The 20,780-nt window shown below is 38.8% G+C and overlaps 2 protein-coding genes across 3 annotated transcripts in view; both read right to left on the bottom strand.

Moving 5' to 3' along the window:
• Positions 1-15,004, bottom strand: part of LOC122059543 (E3 ubiquitin-protein ligase UPL3-like) — a 29,313-nt gene extending 14,309 nt beyond the window's left edge. The window contains exons 1-6 of one of the 2 annotated variants that reach the window (XM_042622383.1): positions 14,823-15,004; positions 13,696-14,626; positions 13,251-13,361; positions 13,018-13,134; positions 12,750-12,920; positions 12,503-12,664 (exon numbers count right to left, since the gene is read on the bottom strand). In XM_042622383.1, coding sequence (XP_042478317.1) covers positions 12,503-12,664; positions 12,750-12,920; positions 13,018-13,134; positions 13,251-13,361; positions 13,696-14,565 — 1,431 coding nt within the window. In that variant the 5' untranslated portion in view covers positions 14,566-14,626; positions 14,823-15,004. Of the gene's footprint in view, positions 1-12,502; positions 12,665-12,749; positions 12,921-13,017; positions 13,135-13,250; positions 13,362-13,695 lie in introns of both variants that reach the window. The other variant, XM_042622384.1, reaches the window with a different exon arrangement.
• Positions 15,005-17,479: 2,475 nt separating this feature from the next.
• LOC122058785 (3-dehydroquinate synthase, chloroplastic-like) overlaps positions 17,480-20,780 on the bottom strand; it is a 6,144-nt gene continuing 2,843 nt past the window's right edge. The window contains exons 5-8 of the mRNA XM_042621470.1: positions 20,428-20,551; positions 18,178-18,240; positions 17,948-18,091; positions 17,480-17,857 (exon numbers count right to left, since the gene is read on the bottom strand). Coding sequence (XP_042477404.1) covers positions 17,726-17,857; positions 17,948-18,091; positions 18,178-18,240; positions 20,428-20,551 — 463 coding nt within the window. The 3' untranslated portion in view covers positions 17,480-17,725. The remainder of the gene's footprint in view (positions 17,858-17,947; positions 18,092-18,177; positions 18,241-20,427; positions 20,552-20,780) is intronic.

Genomic DNA, 20,780 nt, shown 5'->3' on the forward strand with positions numbered 1-20,780 from the left:
CATATATTTTAGATTGCTGAAAAAAAAAATATAAGAACTTGACAATGGTCTTGGTTGTGTTAAGTGAAATGATTAAGTTGGATTTGTGAGTGCTTGATTGTTTTTTTTTTATGTTATCATGTTAATGTTATTGGTTAACACTTAACATACTTTGTTACTCTGTTTTGTAACTTGTAGGATAATAAGACTATAGGAGTTCATAATGGATGGTACTGTTGGTGGACCTGGTAGTAGTGGGGGTGATAATATAAGCACGGCTGCATATGATCTATCCAAAGACCCAACCAGGAAGGCCAAATCAAATGACCCTGGGTGGAAATATGGGTATTGGCCTGACCTTTCAAACAAGAACCTTATTAAATGCACTCTTTGTGGAAAAAGCCTCAAGTGTGGAATTAAAAGGTTAAAGCAACATTTGGTGGGTGGATATGGAGATGTTGCTAAGTGTACCAAGACAACTGTAGCAATTGCTACAGAGATGAATGCAGCTCTTATGCGCAATAAGAAGAAAAAGATGCAAGACATTTTGGATGATGATGATGTTGATGCTGATGCTGGTGCTGGTGCTGGTGCTGGTGTTGATGTGGATGTTGATATAGAAGTTGAAGGTCAAAGACAGTCTAGTAGGACTCCTTCTACAACCTCTAGACTTATTCCTAGCTCTGGGACATCTACTAAGAAAAAGAAAGTAGTCATTCAGCCACAGTAAAGGGCCCCATGGATGCTCATGTTAGACGGACTCCTGAGCAAGTGGTTGCTAAGAGGCATCTTAAAGGTAGTACTCAGACTACTATAGAGAACCGGTTTAGATCAGCAGAAGAAAAAAAGAGAGTTAATAATCACATTGTTGATTGGGTTTATCAGTGTGGTATTCCATTCAATGCTCTTAAGTCAAGGAGGTTTAAGGTGATGGTAGAATCTATTGCACAGTACGGGTCAGGATATAAGCCCCCAAGTTATCATGAAGTGAGAGTGCCATTGTTAAAGGCATCAAAGGATAGAACTGCAGAGATGAAGAATAAATATGAAGAGTATTGGAAGCAGTATGGGTGCACTCTAATGACTGATGGGTGGACGGATAAAAGATGAAGGCATTTAATTAATTTCCTCGTTAACTGTCTAGAGGGGACTTATTTTATGGAATCTGTTGATGCATCTAGTATATCTCAAACTGCAGAGAAGTTGTTTGAATTGATTGACAACAAATTTCAAGAAATTGGTGAGGACTATGTTGTGCAAGTTGTGTCAGATAATGCATCAGCTTATAAATTAGCCGGTACAATGCTGATGCAGAAGAGGACAAAGTTGTATTGGACTCCTTGTGCAGCGCATTGTATTGACCTGATGTTGGAGGAAATAGGATTCTTGAATTCTAATAGGACTGTGATAAGTAAAGCAAAAAAAGTAACCAACTTCATCTACAGGCACACACGCATTCTTGATGCAATGAGGGCTAGAACAAATGGGAGGGATCTTTGTGAGGACAGCAACTACTAGATTTGCAACAGCATTTCTGACACTTCAAAGCTTGTTAAAACATAAAGATGACTTGAGACATTTGTTTATTTCTGAAGAATGGACTAGTTCTAATTTGGCAAAGACCGAAACTGGGAAGAAAGTGGTTGAGACGGTGTTTGCGGTAGCATTTTGGAATGGTGTGGAAAATTGTCTTAGAGCTTCAAAGCCACTTCTTACTGTCTTGAGGATTGCGGACGGTGATGAGAGGCCTTCTATGCCTGAGGTTCAATTTGCCATGGATGAGGCAAAAAAGAAAATAAAAGAAAATTTTGGAGATAAAGAAAGGCAATACAAGAAAGTGTTAGATATTGTTAATAGGCGTTGGGAGATTCAGATGGGGGCGTCCTTTGTATGGAACAGCACTATTTCTTAATCCTGGCAAATTTTTTTCTTATAAGGAAGGTGATGATGCTAGCTACCAAATTATATCTTCTCTACAGCTTGCATTTAATGAAGTCATTACAAGAATGATACATGAACCAGCTTTACAAGACAAGATAAATACTCAAGCCACTTTGTATAGATATTCTCGAGCTGGTTTTGCCTCGGATATGGCAATTAGATCACGGGCAACCATGAGTCCTAGTAAGTAGAGTACATTGTTTAGTTGTTTTGTTTGTGTGATATATTAAATATCAATCTAGCTATTTTTATATATATTTATTTTTTATAGTTACTTGGTGGGGTTCATTTGGAGGTCATGCTTTTGAGCTTTCAAAGATTGCAAGACGTATTCTAGGGCTTTGTTGCTCCTCTTCTGGTTGCGAGCGCAACTGGAGCACATTTGAGTTTGTAAGTAGCTGGGTATTACATCTATTTCATATTTTAGACTTTTTATTTTTGGGACAATAACTTTATTTGTTGTTCTCTATTGTTTATGAATTCAGATTCATACCAAGAAGAGGAATAGGCTAGAACATCAACGTTTGAATGATCTAGTCTATGTTCAATACAATCGCCGCCTAGAAGAAAGGTTTCAACAAAGGCGTCTCCTCAACAGAAATTATGATCCACTTGTGCTTGATGAACTGGATTGGAGTAGTGAGTGGATGATTAACGAGCAAGTGGATGATGTAGTCCATCCCGATGTTGATCTCACATGGGACGTTGCTGGTAGAGCAATGGGGGCAACAATGGAGGGGCCCAATCGAACCAGGAGAGCTCAATCATCAACCTCTAGAGGAAATTTGTGCTACACACGCCGTGGTAGAGGGAGGGCTGTTGGGGAGTCATCAGAATCAGATGGGAAAGAAGATTTGGAAGAAGAGGATGATGTGAATGATGACTCGGATGTCATAGATAACTTTGGTGAAAATGCAAATGCTTCTAGTGGACAACAAAGGAATCTGCCATCTGCTGATTTGTTGGATGATTATGATGATTAAGTTATTTGTGTTTGCCTGTTTGAGTGTTTGGATTTTATGTATTGTTTAAACTTTAAACTTTAAACTTGGATGATTAGTTAAGATTTTTTTTTTAATATGTTGAGTTCATTTGTTATCAACCTTTATTACTTCAGTAAGTCATTAATAGCTTAACAGGTTAGCCACTTATCTTATCATTTGATCTATTGATTCTATTCTTAAGTTTCCAAATATATATCTCTCATTCATATATAATATATTGACATATATACCTTTTACTTTGTTTAGGTTGCTCACTCACTTCCAATCATTGCTTTCAAGCTTCAGTCACAGGTTACCCTTTTAATTTTTATTTTTGTGTGATGTACATGTTGATTTTTTATGACTTGATGAGTGATGAATTGATGTATAACTGTATAAGTCAATAATTTATGTTGATTTTTGATGACATGATATGGCTATGTTGATTTTTTTTATGATTTGATGTTACTTAATGTTTGTTTTATATGTTATAGGGTATATATTCTAAGCTTGTAGCATGCTAAATAACTTTAAAAAATAAGGAAAATAAAAAAGTAGCATATTAAATAATTTTAGAAAATAGAAAAAATAAAAAATGACACACGGGCGATTTGACCGCCATGGCAACGCCAAAACGGGCGATTCATACCAAATCGATTAGCCACCCCTCCACCGCCTTGGATCGATTTGACGCCGTGACAACTATGATCACTTCTGCACTGATGTATATCCTGAAGAGGTTCACCATCATCAACACCAAACTTTTGGTGAGGATCCATAGGGATATCAACAGATTTGGATGCGAGCATCCCAATATCAAATAAGAGGTCCACTACATACTTCCTATGGGATAGACTGATCCCTTTCTTGCTCCAGATTACCTCAATCCCAAGGAAATAATGAAGTTGACCTAGATCCTTTGTCTAACAATGATGTTGGAGATGACTTTTCACTTCAGAAATTCTTGCCTCATCATTATCAGTCAGGATGATATCATCAACATACACTACCAACATAACCAGCTTGTCACCCCTGCGACGAACAAACAAAGAGTGATCAGAGTAACACTAAGAAAACCCACAAGTGACTATGGTAGCACTGAACTTATCAAACGATGCCCGAGGAGATTGTTTAAGACCATAGATCGTTGTGCAAACGACGCACTCGACCTACACTCTCCCCGTGAGCAACATACCCGGGAGGTTGCTCCATATAAACTTCCTCCTGTAGATCACCATACAAGAAGGCATTCTTGATGTCCAACTGGAATAAAGGTCAATCAAAGTTGACAGCAAGAGAAATAAGAACACGAACAGAATTAAGTTTACCAACCGGGGAGGTCTCAAAGTAATCAACATAAGCCTGAGTATACCCCTTGGCAACCAAACGAGCCTTCAACCGTTCAACAAAGCCATCAGAATGATACTTAACAGTGTACACGCAGCGACATTTCACCAGGTCCTTACCAGGAGGTAAATCTACAGACTCTAGGTACCACGGCTCAAATCCATTTCTACATCCATGGCACCCTTCCATACAGGAATACAGAGAACCTCAGTATGAGTACGGGGAACAAAGTTAGTAGAGAAAGATAGAGCAAGGCCATGAATAGAAGGTGGAAGGTGAGAGATAGACATAAAATTATCAATAGGGTATACAGCCAAAGATTTTTTAGTGCAAAAACAAATATCTTTCTTGTGAGCAATTGGTAAGTCATCAGATGGAACAGAAAGATGAGCTTCACCAGAGCAAGGTAGCGGCAGAGGAAGTGAATGTGTTGCAGTCGGATCAATAACCTCACCACTGGATTGTCCAACCTTCGTCTTGCGTTGATAAACTTGTAGAGGAGGTGGAACAGGTGCACTGGTATTAGGAGTATCAGGACTCGGTATAAGAAATGGAATGGGTGGAGGAGAGGGAGATGACCACTCCTCAGATACCTGTGGAGAAAAGAATGATGTGCCTTAAAAAAAGGTCACATCGGCACTAAAAAAGTTCCAGTGAGTAACAGGATCATAGCACTTGTATCCTTTTTGGGTACGAGAGTAGCCCAGAAAGATACATTTAGTAGTCCGTGGAGACAACTTATCAACATCCATGTGAAGATTATGAACAAAACACACACCTAAAAACCCATGGAGGAAGAGGAAAACTAGGTAGATCAGGAAATAAGACAAAAAAGGGAGACCTATTTCACAGAACAGAAGAAGGAATGCGGTTAATCAAATGACATGCAGTTAAAACTCCATCATTCCAAAAATGCTTAGGAACATGCATATGAATCATAATAGTTCGTCTTGCACTCAGCAACCCCATTTTGCTGTGGGGTATAGGCATAACTAGTCTGATGAATCATGCCATGGGTATCACAAAAGTCAGAAATATCATTTTGAGCATATTCTAAAGCATTATCAGAACAAAAAATCTTAATGGAAATGCCAAACTGAGTTTTTATTTCATTATAGAATTTTTGAAACACAGATAGAAAATCAGATCTGTCCTTTAACATGTAAAGCCATGTGAGGCGAGAATGATCATCCACAAATGTAACAAAATAGCGAAATCCAAACCTATTACTAACTCTGCAAGGACCCCATACATCAGAATGAACTAATGAAAACAACGACGGACTACGAGACACTGATCGAGATGGAAGAGACACCCGACGATGTTTACCCAACTCACAGGCCTCACACTCTTATCTAGAGCATAGTTTTTAAGACGGTAAGGCGACGGAGGCGTTTGAGGGTCTTTCGGAGCACCTTAGCGATAAGGCGGGTATAAAGCGTCGCCTTATTGACTAAAGCGTTCCTGTGTAATTTTTTTATAAAACCAATCTATTTGGCTCAAGTCCTAGTTGAATCCTATTACTCATATGTTAAATAAATATTAAAGGTCCATATTCACACCAATGTAAGATATTCATCAAGAAAACAAATCAATAAAGTGAATAAACTAAGTTCATCTTCATCCATCATCAATCATATTAACATATAATATAAATACATAATTATGAAACAAAATTATAAATATAAAGAAAAGAAGACAAAAAATACAAGTATTTATTATACTTACTTCTATGATGCCAAAATGGTTGCCTAAGCCCTAAGGTCATCCACTATATTTCTACTCTTGTCAAAGAAGAATGAAGCTCACCGCTGCCGGAGCAAAATGGTCGCCTAGATCAGTGGTTCTTCCTTATTCCTTGATTCCTTCTCAAAGCCCTTTCTTAAAACCCTTCACAAAATCCAAACCCTGTTTGTGAATCTTGTTTTCGTTTTGTTTGTTGTGGTTATTTTTGGTGGAGTAAAGCTGATCTCCTACATCTCAAGTGTTAACAAAATCATACACCTACCAATAAAAAATTTATATTTGGAATCTTCATCAAGTAATTTTAAAATGTGTTTAAAAAAAAAAACCCATAAGGCGGAGCAATGCCTTACCATCTCTAGACCGCATCAACGCCAAGGCGCTGGTAAGGCGACGCCTTAGCAGCGCCTTAAAAACTATGATCTAGAGACATCTAAAGCTAGGAAATAAAAGTTGTAATCGAGGTAAGGCTAAGTGTCCTAGACGGCAATGCCATTAGAATGGAGAGACATCCCCAACAGCAGTAGCGGCAGTAGAAGTGGGAGGACAGCCACTGTGTCGCCTTAGCAGCGCCTTAAAAACTATGATCTAGAGACATCTAAAGCTAGGAAATAAAAGTTGTAATCGAGGTAAGGCTAAGTGTCCTAGACGGCAGTGCCATTAGAATGGAGAGACATCCCCAACAGCAGTAGCGGCAGTAGAAGTGGGAGGACAGCCACTGTTGAGGTAATACAATCCATCTTTTTCACGCCCTCCACCAATCGTCTTCCTCGAGTGAAGATCCTGAAAAAATTCAGTGAAAGGGAAAGCAGGTTACTGAGCAATTGAGAGATCTAGTCAATTGACTCACAGAAAGAAGACTTAACGGAAATTGAGATACATGTAATACAAAAGATAAATGCAATGAAGAAGTAGGTGAAATAGTACCATGTCCAAGAACAGGGGTGTATGTACCATTAGCAAGAAGGACAGATGTAAAACTAGTACTAGATGAGAAGGTCTGAAAAAGTGATGACTTACCAGTCATATGAGTGAAGCACCTGAATCAATGATCCAGGGGGTAGATGTAGTGGAAAGAAGGGCTGATGTACCTGCATGAGCAAGAGTAGCAGTGGATGTGGAGGCACCATTGGATATACTAGAAGAGGCCTCAAGAGAGTGCAAGCACCAGAGTAACTGGTTGATGTCATCGTGCATACTAGTAGAAGAATCTCCTGAAGAAGGTATAGGTGTATTAGTCGCCAGAGACTGTCAATACCATCATCGGACACTGCATGATTGGCTAATTGAGTTGCCCACTCTGGCTTGCCATGCTTGGCCCAGCACGTCTCTATAGTATGATTAGGTTTTCCACAATAAGTACATTGGCGACATGTATGATCCGAGGACTGTCCACTAGAACCTTGACCCATAGGACCACATCTTCGACCACGACCACGACCACGACCACGACCACAGCCACAGTTAGCAAAGAATGTAGAATTATCTCTGGACGTCTGATCAGATTTGGATAGGGAGGTGATACGCTATAGTCGCGAAAAGGCATCATTCAGAGTAGGGACTATATCACCAACAAGTAGATGGCCCTTCACTACCTTCAGATCACTGTTCAGACTAGCCAAAAATTTGGAAACAAAGAATTCATTCCGCTGAGCCTTTAACTTCTCAATATCGGTAGTCAAAGGCTGTATACATTAAGCTCTTCCAGCATTCCCTTAAAAGCATTGTAATACCCAGAGAGGGATTTGTCAAATTGAGGAAACTGGAAGAGCTTCTCATATATGCCATAAATCTGTGTCATGTTCTTCTCTTGGGAGTGTATTTCCTTCAAATCATCCCACACTCCCTTAGCTATAGAATGGAACATGACATTAGCAGCTACATCTGGTTCCATACTGTTCCACAACCATATCAGAATCAAGGCATTCTCCTTCATCCAGTCATCATAATTAGCATCAGAAGACAAAGGAGCCTCAGAGGTGGAATAGCTCAGTTTGCCCTTAGTCAACAAATACACCTTAACAGACTGAACCTAAAGAAGATAGTTCGAGTTCCCTTTGAGCTTGATAGAGGTGATCTGGACATTGATACTATCCGATGCCGAAGAAGCAATAGTAGAAGAAACAATAGAAGTGCTAGTAGGTGTAGTACCAGCCATGACAATCAAGTAGAATGACTAGCAAGCAAGAGTATGAACGTATCCAGACAGGTAGTAATACAATTCAGATCTGAAACTTAGCATTCAATCCAACAATCCCATACCACAAATCATATCTGAACATATATTTGGATAGAGCAGCAAGCACATATACGCATCAATAAACTATATCAGCAGTAAGCACATATAGGCATCAATCAACTCTATCGGACATCAAAAGCATTACTAACTAAGATCAAAAGTTAGGAACAACAGCCTCAAACCTGACCGTCGTCATATAGATTGGGTAAAATAGGAGTAAGAGAGGTGGTGGCTTCAAATCATCAAGCAACCAGCCACACACTTCAACAGTAATAGTAAAGTCGATCTTCACGAACAGTAAATCACTTCATTAGGGATTAGATAATAGCAATTGCAGCAATGAGTGGCTGCACACCAAGAAGGAGAGCTTCTAGATCGTAACCAGCAGATTTCTAATTTTTGGAACCAAATCAATTTAACTACAACAGTTCTGATACCATGTTACAATTTCAGAAGCTGTAGCTAAACCAGAAAACCAAAAAAAAGAAGAAAAAGAGGAAGAAAAGAGAAAAAAGGAGGAAGAAGATGAAGTAACCAAAGGAAGTCTCAAGAATGGAAAGCAACCTGAGATTAATTCAATGCAAATGTAATCTCAGGTTCTCTTATTGTATATATAACTTTAGGTCAAGAAGAAAGACAAAAGAACCCCCACTTACATGAAGGAAAAACCCAAAAAGACCCAAACAATCGAGACAAGGACAATCTTGTCCCTATCGTAGGCGCTACTTAGCACTATTCCCTGTTTGGGAATAGCACTAAGTTCAACACTCTATATTGCAAATCAAAGCTTAAATAAGAGGACATAGATAAGAGTCGGGAAACACTGTTCACGTGAACAGAAAACTTAGGTCTCTTCTATTTTAGTTTCCTATTTAGTTTAGTTTTGTTAGTTTCTATTTTCGTAGTGAACAAATTAGTTAAGTTAGCTTCCTATTTTGTTAGTCTAAGAAATTCCTATTTTTATGATTTATGCTAATTTCCTTTTTATGTCCAGTTGTTAGTTTCTAATTTTGTTAAGTTTGGTTAGCAAGTTAGACACAAATTTGAAAGTCTTATTTTAGTCCATTAGTTTCCTATTTTTTGTTATTTCTTTGTGTCCAAGTTTTGTAAGGCTATTTAAAGCCCATTGATTATAATGAAAATATGGATTGAAGTTCATGAAAATTGGGTGTTTACTCATGATTGAGATAGCTATTACCTTGAGGGGTGAGATACCCAAAACCTCGGGGTGAGATATCCATTCACTAATTCTTCTTCCCCCTTCGCATCCCCTCCATTGATTCTCTTCCTTTTCTTTATTTTTTCTTCTTCATTTCAGTTTGTGAGAGTGATTTGAAAGCGGAATGGACATTGTTTGAAGATCCTACAATAATCCTTCAACAAAGACTTAGATCAGCTACAGGCCAGAGATAGATTACAGAAAATCTCCAAGTTTCCCTTTCTTGTTCAAGAACCAAATGTCCAGATCTGTAAACACATTGGCCAGACCTTAATGTGGGACTAGATTTGACAAACCAAACTAGACCCAAACTGCAGGAAAGTTTAAACCAAAGAAGAACCAAATAACCTCCACAACAGTCCACAGCAGACTAGTATTAACTAATATAACAAAATAGATTTCTGACAAATGAAAATCAACAGTTCAGGAATAATGTAATGAACTAGCAGCCAAATACTATTGTCGCAAACCACCAAAGTAAGAAGCCAAACACTAGGTTATATAGTCAACAGACTTTAGCAAAACAAAACAGAAATCAGAATTCAGATCTAGGCATAATCCATAATCGACCATAACTGAGGAACAGTCCACTTCAGCAAGAACCAGTGGTCTGATTAGACTCAAAATTGGATCGAACTTCCTTCTGAATAGAACACCTTCGATCAAAATTAGAAGGCCATCTAATGGCCAGAACTCCCAAAACAGCTAGGCCGACAGTAGATAAAATATCTTAACCTAGAAATTCTGCAGACAGATTAGAGCACTTACCTGGCTGGCTGAATGAGATTAGAAACAATAAGAAAACCAGAAATATGAAGATCCACTCGGACTTCTCGCCGCAGAGTGTCGCTTGGATCAAACACCAAACCCTTCTCTTTAATCAAACACAAAGAACCCTTATAGAGGAGAAACGCAGCATCTTTTTTTTGTTCATAAAATCGTGGCTCCACTAATGAGAGCTCTCCTTTATTTATAATAATGATGGAGGGTTACATAAAATAGAAACTAACTTTAGTTTCCAAAAACAGAAATAGACTAAAAATTAGAAAATCACCTAGTTACTAAAACTGAAAATATAAACTTACAAAATAGAAAGTCCTTTAGTTACTAAAACTAGAAATAGAAACTACGAAATAAGAAGTATTGAAATTAGAAACTAACTAGGTGCTAAAATTAAAAACTAATTAACCCCTAACTAGTAATCCCGTACTCAATCTTAGAGCCCCTCTTTTAGACCCATAAAAGTGGCCCAATACACTCCAAACCACATGGACTGAAGGCCCAACACATATACAACCCAACCCTAGGCTTATTCCTAATAAAACAAGCCTAGTTTGGTAATTAATCCGCATCATACCTTTTGAGGGCTTGTTCCTGGCAACAAGAAAGGCACTTGACCAGCCCCTTGCTATCTTCGGCTATAGCAGCTTCAGCAACCTTTTCTGTCAAAGTTTCCCACTCTGGCCCCCAGATTAAGAACCAGCAGATCTCCCTCATATGCGAACAGAATCAAGAGTCCTTCAAAGGACTTATTGAGTACCATAAGGAGGTCATTTGATCCAAATTTGGTGGCCATTTGAGTCCTCTAGCTGCTGTTCTTGAAAGCCAACTTTCCTAATTGGGAACCTCTACTCAGATCTCCCAAACCTGGGATCAGTTTGTAAAAAACCCTTTGGAGGGTTTGTTCAGATCCATGAGAGAAGCATTCAAACAAAACTTGAGATCCATCAGAGCTCCCTACAACCAGCTGCAAGATTCCTCCTATTCAGCCAGATTCGAACTTTGGTTCTAAATCTGATGTCAGACTTGAAGTTGAGGGATCCTAATTGGGGTTGGTAGTTCCTACCGAGCCTTACATTCTTCTACAGGAAAAAGAAGAAGACTTATGGGTAGCCACCAACCAAATTTGGTAGATAAACTGCTCTCTCTATTCTGGTGGTCCCCAAAGGGGTATGACCGTAGGAGTGATTACTCCCAGCTCCTTAGAAAATTTAAAAAAAAAACCCAGATGAAAAAGGTTGACATTTCCTTTTGAGTCTGGTAAGGAAAGCCTCTCTATGCTCTCTTCTAAATATCTTCCACATCGCAAGCTTGGTCTTGACACCAGTCTAGTCATGTACTACCCACTCAACCGCAACATGGTGAACCAGGCCTTGCAAACACATTTTCCCGATTAACAGTAAAGAAATTTCCAAAGACTCTTACATAGACAGTAAGTCCCACTTTAAATAGTGGAGAAGGCTAGCCAGCTTCATGCACTCTGAAGGAAGTGATGAACTTTTCACATAAGAGTGGCTAGACTTGATTCATAGTAGTAATATACGAAGAACGTTAGAGTTGAACCAAGGAAAAGAGAACCCATTTCGGTTGTATTGCACAACATAAGATTAATTGGATCAGTCACGAGATGTCAACTTCTAGTTTTACCTCTGAAACATTGGCAACATCTTCAGAAACAGGCAGCACTATAAGGCCTCTTGCATGCACATCAATGTAAAGCAAGCTGTATTAACAACCGCACACCCAAAAAAAAAAAAAAAACGTAAACCGCTTCCCCCGACTGACTACAATACAACAGTCGCGACCTACTTGATTCAATTAAAAAAAAAAAAAAGGAGCCATTTCTTTTTTGTCCTATCTATAAGGGTACGCTTTGCTCGCCCTAATTTGATTCAAAAGAAAGGCGAACGGTTTGGTTTGGCAACAAGCAAACGGCTTTCTATCATAGTTGCAAGTGGGGCTGTTCGCCTTAACTACTCAAGTACCAAAGACTGCTTTCGGTTGGTTTCATAAGGGGGCCGTTCACTACAAGCTATCAGCACTGTCTTAGATTGAACGGTGCCATATGGATTGAAGTTCCAGCCTTATTTCATCCATTTGGAATGAAATTCTAAATTTATTTCACCCTTTCTCCATCTAAAATAAATGATAAACAGCATTAAAAAAAAAAAGCATGGTTTAAAATAATATTGATAATGGTCATCACATACTCATGCAGAAACAAATAAAATACCACAATAAACAATAACTAGCAAAATCAACACAGCATACCTGCTCTGGTGGCCTAGTTAATGCAGGTGAAACAGAAATGCTCGCAACTAAGCCCGAACCTGAGAGAATATCTTTTAGTATGCCACTAATCCCAAGGAGGAGGAGTGTTTTAGCTCCTAAAGGGGATCCACTTGCACATGTTGAAAGAAGCCGAATTAAACCCTGCAAGTGCAAGACTCAGAAACTCACAATCTCGGACTCCACAAACTGTAAGAATATAATTCTAAAAACATTCAATTGCAAATACCGTGTAAGTAGATGTGCTCAGAGAAGCCTGGCCACCTCCAGAGTTACTGATGGAAATGAGAGAGGAAGCTTGGGCAACCAGTCCATGATTGCAAAGTTCATCCAATTTCTCAGGAGAAGATGCGAATGCCTCAGCAATTCGAGTTAAGCAAACAGAAGCATGCTCCAAAACCTGCAAATAAAATACAAAATCATGTAAAGAAGAACAAACAAGACCAAAAGGAGGCAGGAATGAATGAGAGAATGGTGAAAGACAAAGATGTCTGTACCTTTGAATCATGATATTGAAGAAGGTTAGTGAGCAGAGGCACTGCTTCCATCACATAATCAGCTGCATCTGAAGGGAGTTTCTTACACATATTGGCAGCAGTTGACAATGCCACACGCTAAAACATGACATTGAAATAAATACATCAATGGATCATGCTTTCAGAGGCAACAAACCAAATTTCTTTCTGACCAAACAAACTAGCTAGACAAGAAGTTCTACTGAACAATTTACCTGAACCCCCGTGGAGAAGAAGTCGAGATATGACAGCACTGCCATAAGTGCACCAGCTCGTAAACAGGCCGTTGGATGTTCTTGAGATATCTTTTTAAGAGCTTGCAGAGACTGCATGTGTTATGATAAAATAAGATAAGAATGCAGCCTTGAATGACTAATACTCCATACCCCGTATGACTACCAAACTAATGCAGTAAACAAATTACGCCTGTCAATTACATGACAAAGGAAGAACTTGCATTCCCAATCATCTATAATATCTAAAAATCCTTTCAAACGTCATCATATTGTTGCTCCTACTTTCAATCACCTCTCCTTTGTTTAATGGCCTAGTTTTCTGGATGAGTCCTTCCCCATGTAAGTATAGTCAACAATGTTTCAGACGGGAAGTAAGCGAGAGAGGAAGAGGGAAAGGAAAGGAAAGGATGCAATGAGAATTAACCTGTTCTGCCAAATCCATGTACTCGATGGTGAGCAGCCGTGCACAGAAGCAGGTAACAGCACCATAGTGAACGACAGCAGCACAGGACGACGGAAGCACATCACAGAGATGGGTGAGAGCCCTGGCAGCAAGCAACATGATGTCAGCATTGCTCTCGTGATTAAGCAGTCCCACAAGCACGGGCACAAACGAGTCGACCGAGAATGTGCTAAGCGATTCCTCGGTTCCAATAGAAAGCATCTCGCAGAGCTGTGTTAGGGCCTCAACCTGACGCCCTTCTTCACCATCCGCTCGCAACCCAGCCAATATCTTCTTCAGTCGCCCACTCTGGTGAGAGGAGGAGGTCGCCGCCACTGCGGACGAGGGCAGTAAATCGTCCAGCCCAGCACCGAGTTTCCAGAGCAGCCCTTGGAGAGCGCTGCTAGCAGACGTCAGATTCTGATGCAGAATTCCTACGCCGCCTTCACTGTCATTATCATCATCAACCCCGCCACCGCCGCTGCCACCATCGATACTCAAACCCAAGCTCCTCTCCGCGTCCCTCTCTCTGTCCCTATCCCTAACCCTGACTTCGGGCTCTTTCTCTTTACCCTTATCAGAGTCCTTGTCCCTATCCAAACCCTGATTTTTTCCACGCCGACCTCCAGATTCACGGCGGGCAGCAGACCCAGACGATTCGGTGGTGGAATCCATGGCTACAGTTGATTCTTGCGAACGTGAATTCTGACGGGAACGAGTGGAAATTGTCGAAACGGAGGGAGCCGAAGATGATGATGCAGAAACACGAGCTCTCTTGCTCGCACGAGTAGTCGGTTGAGATGAAGGGGCTGCTGAGGAGGCCTCCGCCCGCTTCCGACTCCGCGTTTCCATACAAAATTCCCTCAAAACGAAAAAGCCGCTCGCCGTCAGCGGCGATCAATCTTTCCACGATCTACAAAATTCAGTCATATCTTGATAACCAATTTCAATTAAGAAAAAAGCAAGCTTTATAGAATCATACAGTAACCAAAACGAAAACCCTAGAAACCCTAAATCAATCAGGCTATCAGGATATTTGCAATCAGAGAATCTAGCACATGACGCCTTCAACCAACCATAAGTATTGCAGATACTAATGGAGTACTAACCCAGCTTAAGCTTTCCAATTGATTTATCGATTTCGGATGTCGTGGGGTAAGTATAGACGTCCCCGTTCCCTCTGAAGAGTTACCAGAATGCTTCGACAAACCCTAAAAAGGCCTAAATAAATCGATCAGATTCTCTCTCTCCCCCCTCCCTTCCACGGCGGTGAAGCCTTCTCCTCTCGCCCATCGTTTTCGGCATATGTCTTTTTGCGCCTTTTCAAGCATCATCTTCTTCCATCATACATCATCATAATTATTGTATTATTATTTTTTTTTTTTCTTCCAAAAATTATTATTACTATCACACAACAAACAAAATTATCATTATAAAAAATAAATTAAACAAAAAATATATATATATATATATATATATTTGCTCTCATAAACACATTGTAAGAAGAAAGAGAGAGAGACAAAGAATGCTAGTTTGTGGCATATATTGTCAACAAGCAAACCTTTGTTAAAACCATGATTGAATGTACAGTAAGGGTCAAAATATGAAATTTGATGTATAACTAATCTATATTATAAACTCCCTATGTACAAAACTTTTGAACGAGGAAGGAAGGGAAGGTGTGTAGTCATTTTTACATCCATGGGATGAAGGGTCAAAGCACCAGACAAGTACATACCTTTGTCGTAACAAAAAATAAAATAAAATAAAAATCCTATATGTTTTTAAGACATTTAATTTTTTTACGTTTTAAAAGGAAAACACTTGTTTTGTTTATGCCATCCTTATATTGTATAATAATGGAACTTTGCACACTAGCATCATATTAACCGCTTAATGGAATGCGAATTATCTCAACCATTCATGCCACATTGATGTGGCTGGTCAATTAGAACTAAAACTATAAAGATTTAATGGAGTTATAGTATGTACCTCTATTAGGTTTATCATGCCTCCGATCAACTCTAAGATGTGTTTTTTAAAGTGTGTTCACTGCATCTCCGATAATTATCATTTAATTGAGTTTGACATCTTGTCTTTTGTCTCTTTGAGGTCTATTAAGAATTTTAGATTAATATCGAATTAGTATTAATCTTAATCGATCCTAATACTAACCCTGAGTTTTAAAGCCTTGGTTATGAGTGATTTTAAAAATAGAAACTTTGCTATATCTATCTCCTTTGGTGACTCCCTACCAGCAAGGGAGGTACCAAGTATGATAGGTAACTACTAACTACCATCTATTGTAGCAACCACCTATGTTGATGTGGCCCACATAAGCTAACATCTATACAAATATTATGATGGGGTTCACTTAATTTGCTTCCTTTATATGATTGATGTTTTGTGGGAGATTCTCTCATTATAAAATGAGGGGAAAATGTTTCCATAGGTAGTGCCACTCTTGCACGTGTGGTAAGACTAACAATTGTTCATAAAGAAGCATCACTAGAGAAATCATTTTTCATTTCATGAAATTCGGGTCAGTAATGTTCCCCACTCCTTCCCTCTATGTACTCCGCCACATAATCCATTTTCCCCCAAAATGAGCGAGGATTAGGTTATCACATCTTTCTCTCCCCTCATGAGTGTTGATGGTGTAATAGTTCAGTGTTTGAGTTGTGTTTGACAGCCCACAAGACATGTTATGAGTTTTAAACCATAGTTTTCAATGAATTTACCCAAAAAAAAGTTCTAAAATCTCTCTATTTTGGAATACGAGTTTTAAAACATACAAGTTTCGAACTCAAAACCTTTCCGTTGTTGCTTCTTGTAAAAATTAAATTAGTGAAAAATGTTTAGTCCCACCTTACTATGAGAGAAGATGAGCCGTCCTCACCAAAATGCCGTGTGATGGTCCCATAGTTATATTAACTTGATAAAATGATATTAACCAAAAAAGTTGGGTCAAGCGACAGATGGAAGTGAGTTTAAGTGCAGTTGAGTATCATTAGTTCTCACGGTACACATTCCCATCAGTCTCGTCCATTACTAATAGCACCAAAAAATCAAGAAATGTCTCCAAGAAATCCTAGGTAGTGTTCTTAATATATAATTTAAGGAAAATGTTGGGCATGCTGCTGATATCAAGTATGTTAACACCCATTGTGTGTGTGTGTGTATCTCTCTCTCTCTCATCCCTTTTTTTCGAAAATAACCATCATGTCATTCATGAATGATATTCCATCACGTGATCCTATTGGTGCTATCAATTAGCATACTTGATATCGGCAACATACCTATCTTTCTCCCATTAATTTATGATTTAACTTTTTGTTTGGGTATTCAAGGAGAGACTATTCGTCATAGAATTAATAACAAACCAATTGGTTGGGTTGGACATACTTTTGACTCTGCATCCAAACCCATAAGGCTTGTCATACATAACTCTACATCTGTAGGTGTATTCTTCAGAGCCCACATTGTTTCAATGCTCCAAATCTACAAGCTGAAAGGCTGGATCTTCACAGGAATTGGAAAGCCTGATCAGTAACTGATGTAGAGAAGGAAATAAATGTCCTGATTCTTTTACATCTCATGCTTTTTTGCTTTCTCATGGAATTCAATATTTTTAGGTAGCGGGGGTTCATACTTCATTCTGGTTTATGTATGCTGATGTTGTCGGTGGCAGCAACACCAAGACTCTACTTCTGAATATTTCCAAAGAATATTTCTTTGACAACAAATTAAAGAAATGGAGAAGGGATGAAGAAACTATAGTAGCTTTTAGATTTGGAGATAAATTCGTTACTCATATGTTACATACAAATCAGCAAACATAACTGTAAATTCTTGAAGACATTGCACTACCGCAGCCGGCAAAATTCTGTTGAGGGTTTTCCCAAGGCTATTGTTGAAGGGAAAAAGCCATTGCGACTGAATGCTGGCAAATAGCAACCTGTATAACATGAGTGAAGCAAATATGGCTAGGGATATATCGGCCAGTCTGATATCAAGATTTGCAAAATGCATGTAGAGTTTCATCTAGGGCCTTTCTATCGTAATCTCCAGTAAAAACGCAGTTACCCAGAGGACCTTCCAGGAGGATAAGCCTAAGTAGTCCATCCGCAACTTTCTTATCAACCTATAGCGTCAAAAGAAAAGAAATGCATCAGATATCAAATCATAACTGGTTCAGCATCAAGGCAGGAAATTCTGCAGATTTATATCTAACCGCCATGTAAGATTTGAACATCTCCACAGTCATAACTTCAGGTGGGGCAGTGGGTAGCTTTGCCTGCTGCAAAATTTGATGGGTCCGCTTTACTATAGATTCATCAATCCAGCCGAGGCGATACGACATGTCCACAGCCATGACCTGCAAAAAGCCAAATATTTGTTTCCTTCAACATGTCTGATGACAAATTGAGATTGGAGTTAAATGGAGTATGGTGATTGCAGTACCGTGCCAGCTGCAACGGCTTCTCCATGGAGCCACTGGCCATAGCCAAACCCAGTTTCTATTGCCTGTAGAAAAAGCAAATCACTACAATGAGGTTTAAATAAAATAGTATAGCAAAAGGGGCGCAAAAGGGGACACTGAAATGTCAGTGAATCAATCAATATAGATTGAGATAAAGTTCAAAGAAAGTTTTGTGCCCAATGAAGGTAACAAGAAGGTCATGCTTAATGTTGCATTACCTCCTCAAGCTGTATTCTTCAAATTATGAAAAAAAAAAAACAACTCAGCCTTATCCCAACTAAAAAGGTTCGGCTATATGGATCCATGCAAAGACAAAATATTAATAAAACTAGCAAAATGAAAGGAACTCAGCAACACAATAACAGCTAAATCATACCTAAATAAGGTCAGCTACATGGATAATTGCCCTCCAATCAGCTCTATTCAAGATCATACTTGGGCAAGACCTTAACCATGCATGCCTTTCCTCACTACTACTCCTATGGTTATTTTAGGCTTGCCCCTAGTTCTTTTAGTTCAATATAAATCAAGTCACTCCTCCTTCATTGGTGCATCCCAAGGCCTCCATTGAAAATATCCATGTCACCTCAAACGACTTTCTTGGAGCTTACCATGAATCAATGCAACTCCCAAATTAGCTCTAATATGATCATTCCTTACATTATTATCCTTCCTAGTTTTGCCACACATCCATCTCAACATCCTCATTTCTGTTACACTGAGCTTATCTATATGACGCTTCTTTCTGCTCAACATTCCACCTCATACATCATAGCCTGTCGTACGATTGTCCTATAGAATTTTCTTTTAAGCTTTAGAGGAATACATCAGTCACACAACACTTCGGATGAACCTCTTTACTTCATCCATCCCATTTTAATTCTTTGTGCAATATCAGATATCTAAAATAATCACTTGCGGAATCTCTCTCTCCTCAATATTCACCATTTCATTATCCATCTCAATGTAACTAAAGTTACACACCATAAACTCCATATTTATTCTACTTATCTTAAAACCTCTTGATTCCAAGGTTGATCTCCATAACTCAAACTTAGGGTTAATCCTTGCTTTCGTCTCATCCTCTGAAACATATCATCCACAAAAATGCATAAACCACGGAATCTCATCTTGGATGTTCCTGGTTATATCATCCATTGATAAGCTCAAACAAATAAGGGTTTAAAGCTGATCCTTGATGTAACCCAATTGTAATTGGAAATTCACTACCTTGACCTCCCACGATTCTCACACTAGTCACCACGCCCTCATACGTATCTTTAATTATATCCACATATTTACTGGACACCCTTATCTTCTCTAGTGCATGCCAAATTAACTCTATAGGGATTCTATCAGATCGGTTCTCCGAGATAGTAGTTTCTATTCTCAGGTGGGCTTCAATAACCTTCTCTTTAATTTTATTCCTCAATTTCTGAATAGAGAAATAATTGTTTCTTAGGAAAATTTCTTCCCATGAGTATCTAATCTATTGAAGAAAAGATTATGAATACCAGTTTCAGAAATTCAATAACCCAAATGATATCAGAGCAAATGAAATGACCTACAAGATTGGAAGACAGACAAGACTAACTGAGAACCATTACTACCCAAAAATGATAACGTGGGATGTTTGTCCTAGAGACAACCTCCTGGGGAGGTTGACATGGAAGCTTACAAGTAGTTAGGGAAAAAATAATCAAGAATCTATATCTATCCAGCTAAAGTTATCCCTTGGCCCAAAAGAAATCACCCACACTGTTGCGGAGAATACAGCATATCTATACTCTATAGCATAAAAATTTGCATAAAGCAAGGTTGCAGCATCATTGCAAGTAAGTATTAGTTATATCTTCACTGTATCTTCCAACCCAACATTATGGAAAATTCTCTTCAGCAGATGCCTTGGCCAGGCATGATGCTGCCAAGGTATCTGCTCACTTTGAGGTAATAGGATTATTTTTGGAACCCATTTGCTTCCACCCTCTACCAAGTTCACAGAGGACCAAATGATTTCTTTAAGCACATAAGTAATTGTATTCACTTATTTTAATGCACAAACATAAACAAGGAAAATGTTCCTTACAAGCTAAGGCTTCTGTAAAGAGGTTTTAAGAACCACCAAATCTACAAATTTTTTCCAAGCAAAAAGAAAGTAAAGAACCAACAAACATGTTCTGAAGTTAAAAGAGATACAAATATATAATTACTAATTCGAGGATAAAACTCACATGGCCAAACGTATGACCCAAGTTCAATGTTGCCCTCAGTCCACCTTCCTTCTCATCCAAGGAAACAACTTCAGCCTTGTTTTCACATGATCGCTTGATAGCATAAACAAGTGCACTTGGGTCCCTGCAACAAATCCATAGTACTATTGTCAATGAGGGTACAGTCAAGGAAACCCATACTTGACCAATATAACTTGTCAAGAAAATAAAAAATAAAAAATGAAGGTGCTTAGCATTGGGCAAGAGGAACTCAAAAGTACAATTGATCCATTCCAATATTGGTCAATAACTATTTTAATTGCGGAAGGAATCAGATCAATTTTTATGTTTTCATGCTAACTTTTTTTTTTTTT

The sequence above is a fragment of the Macadamia integrifolia genome, chromosome 13 (genome assembly GCF_013358625.1).
Source record: "Macadamia integrifolia cultivar HAES 741 chromosome 13, SCU_Mint_v3, whole genome shotgun sequence".
NCBI classification, from domain to species: domain Eukaryota; kingdom Viridiplantae; phylum Streptophyta; class Magnoliopsida; order Proteales; family Proteaceae; genus Macadamia; species Macadamia integrifolia.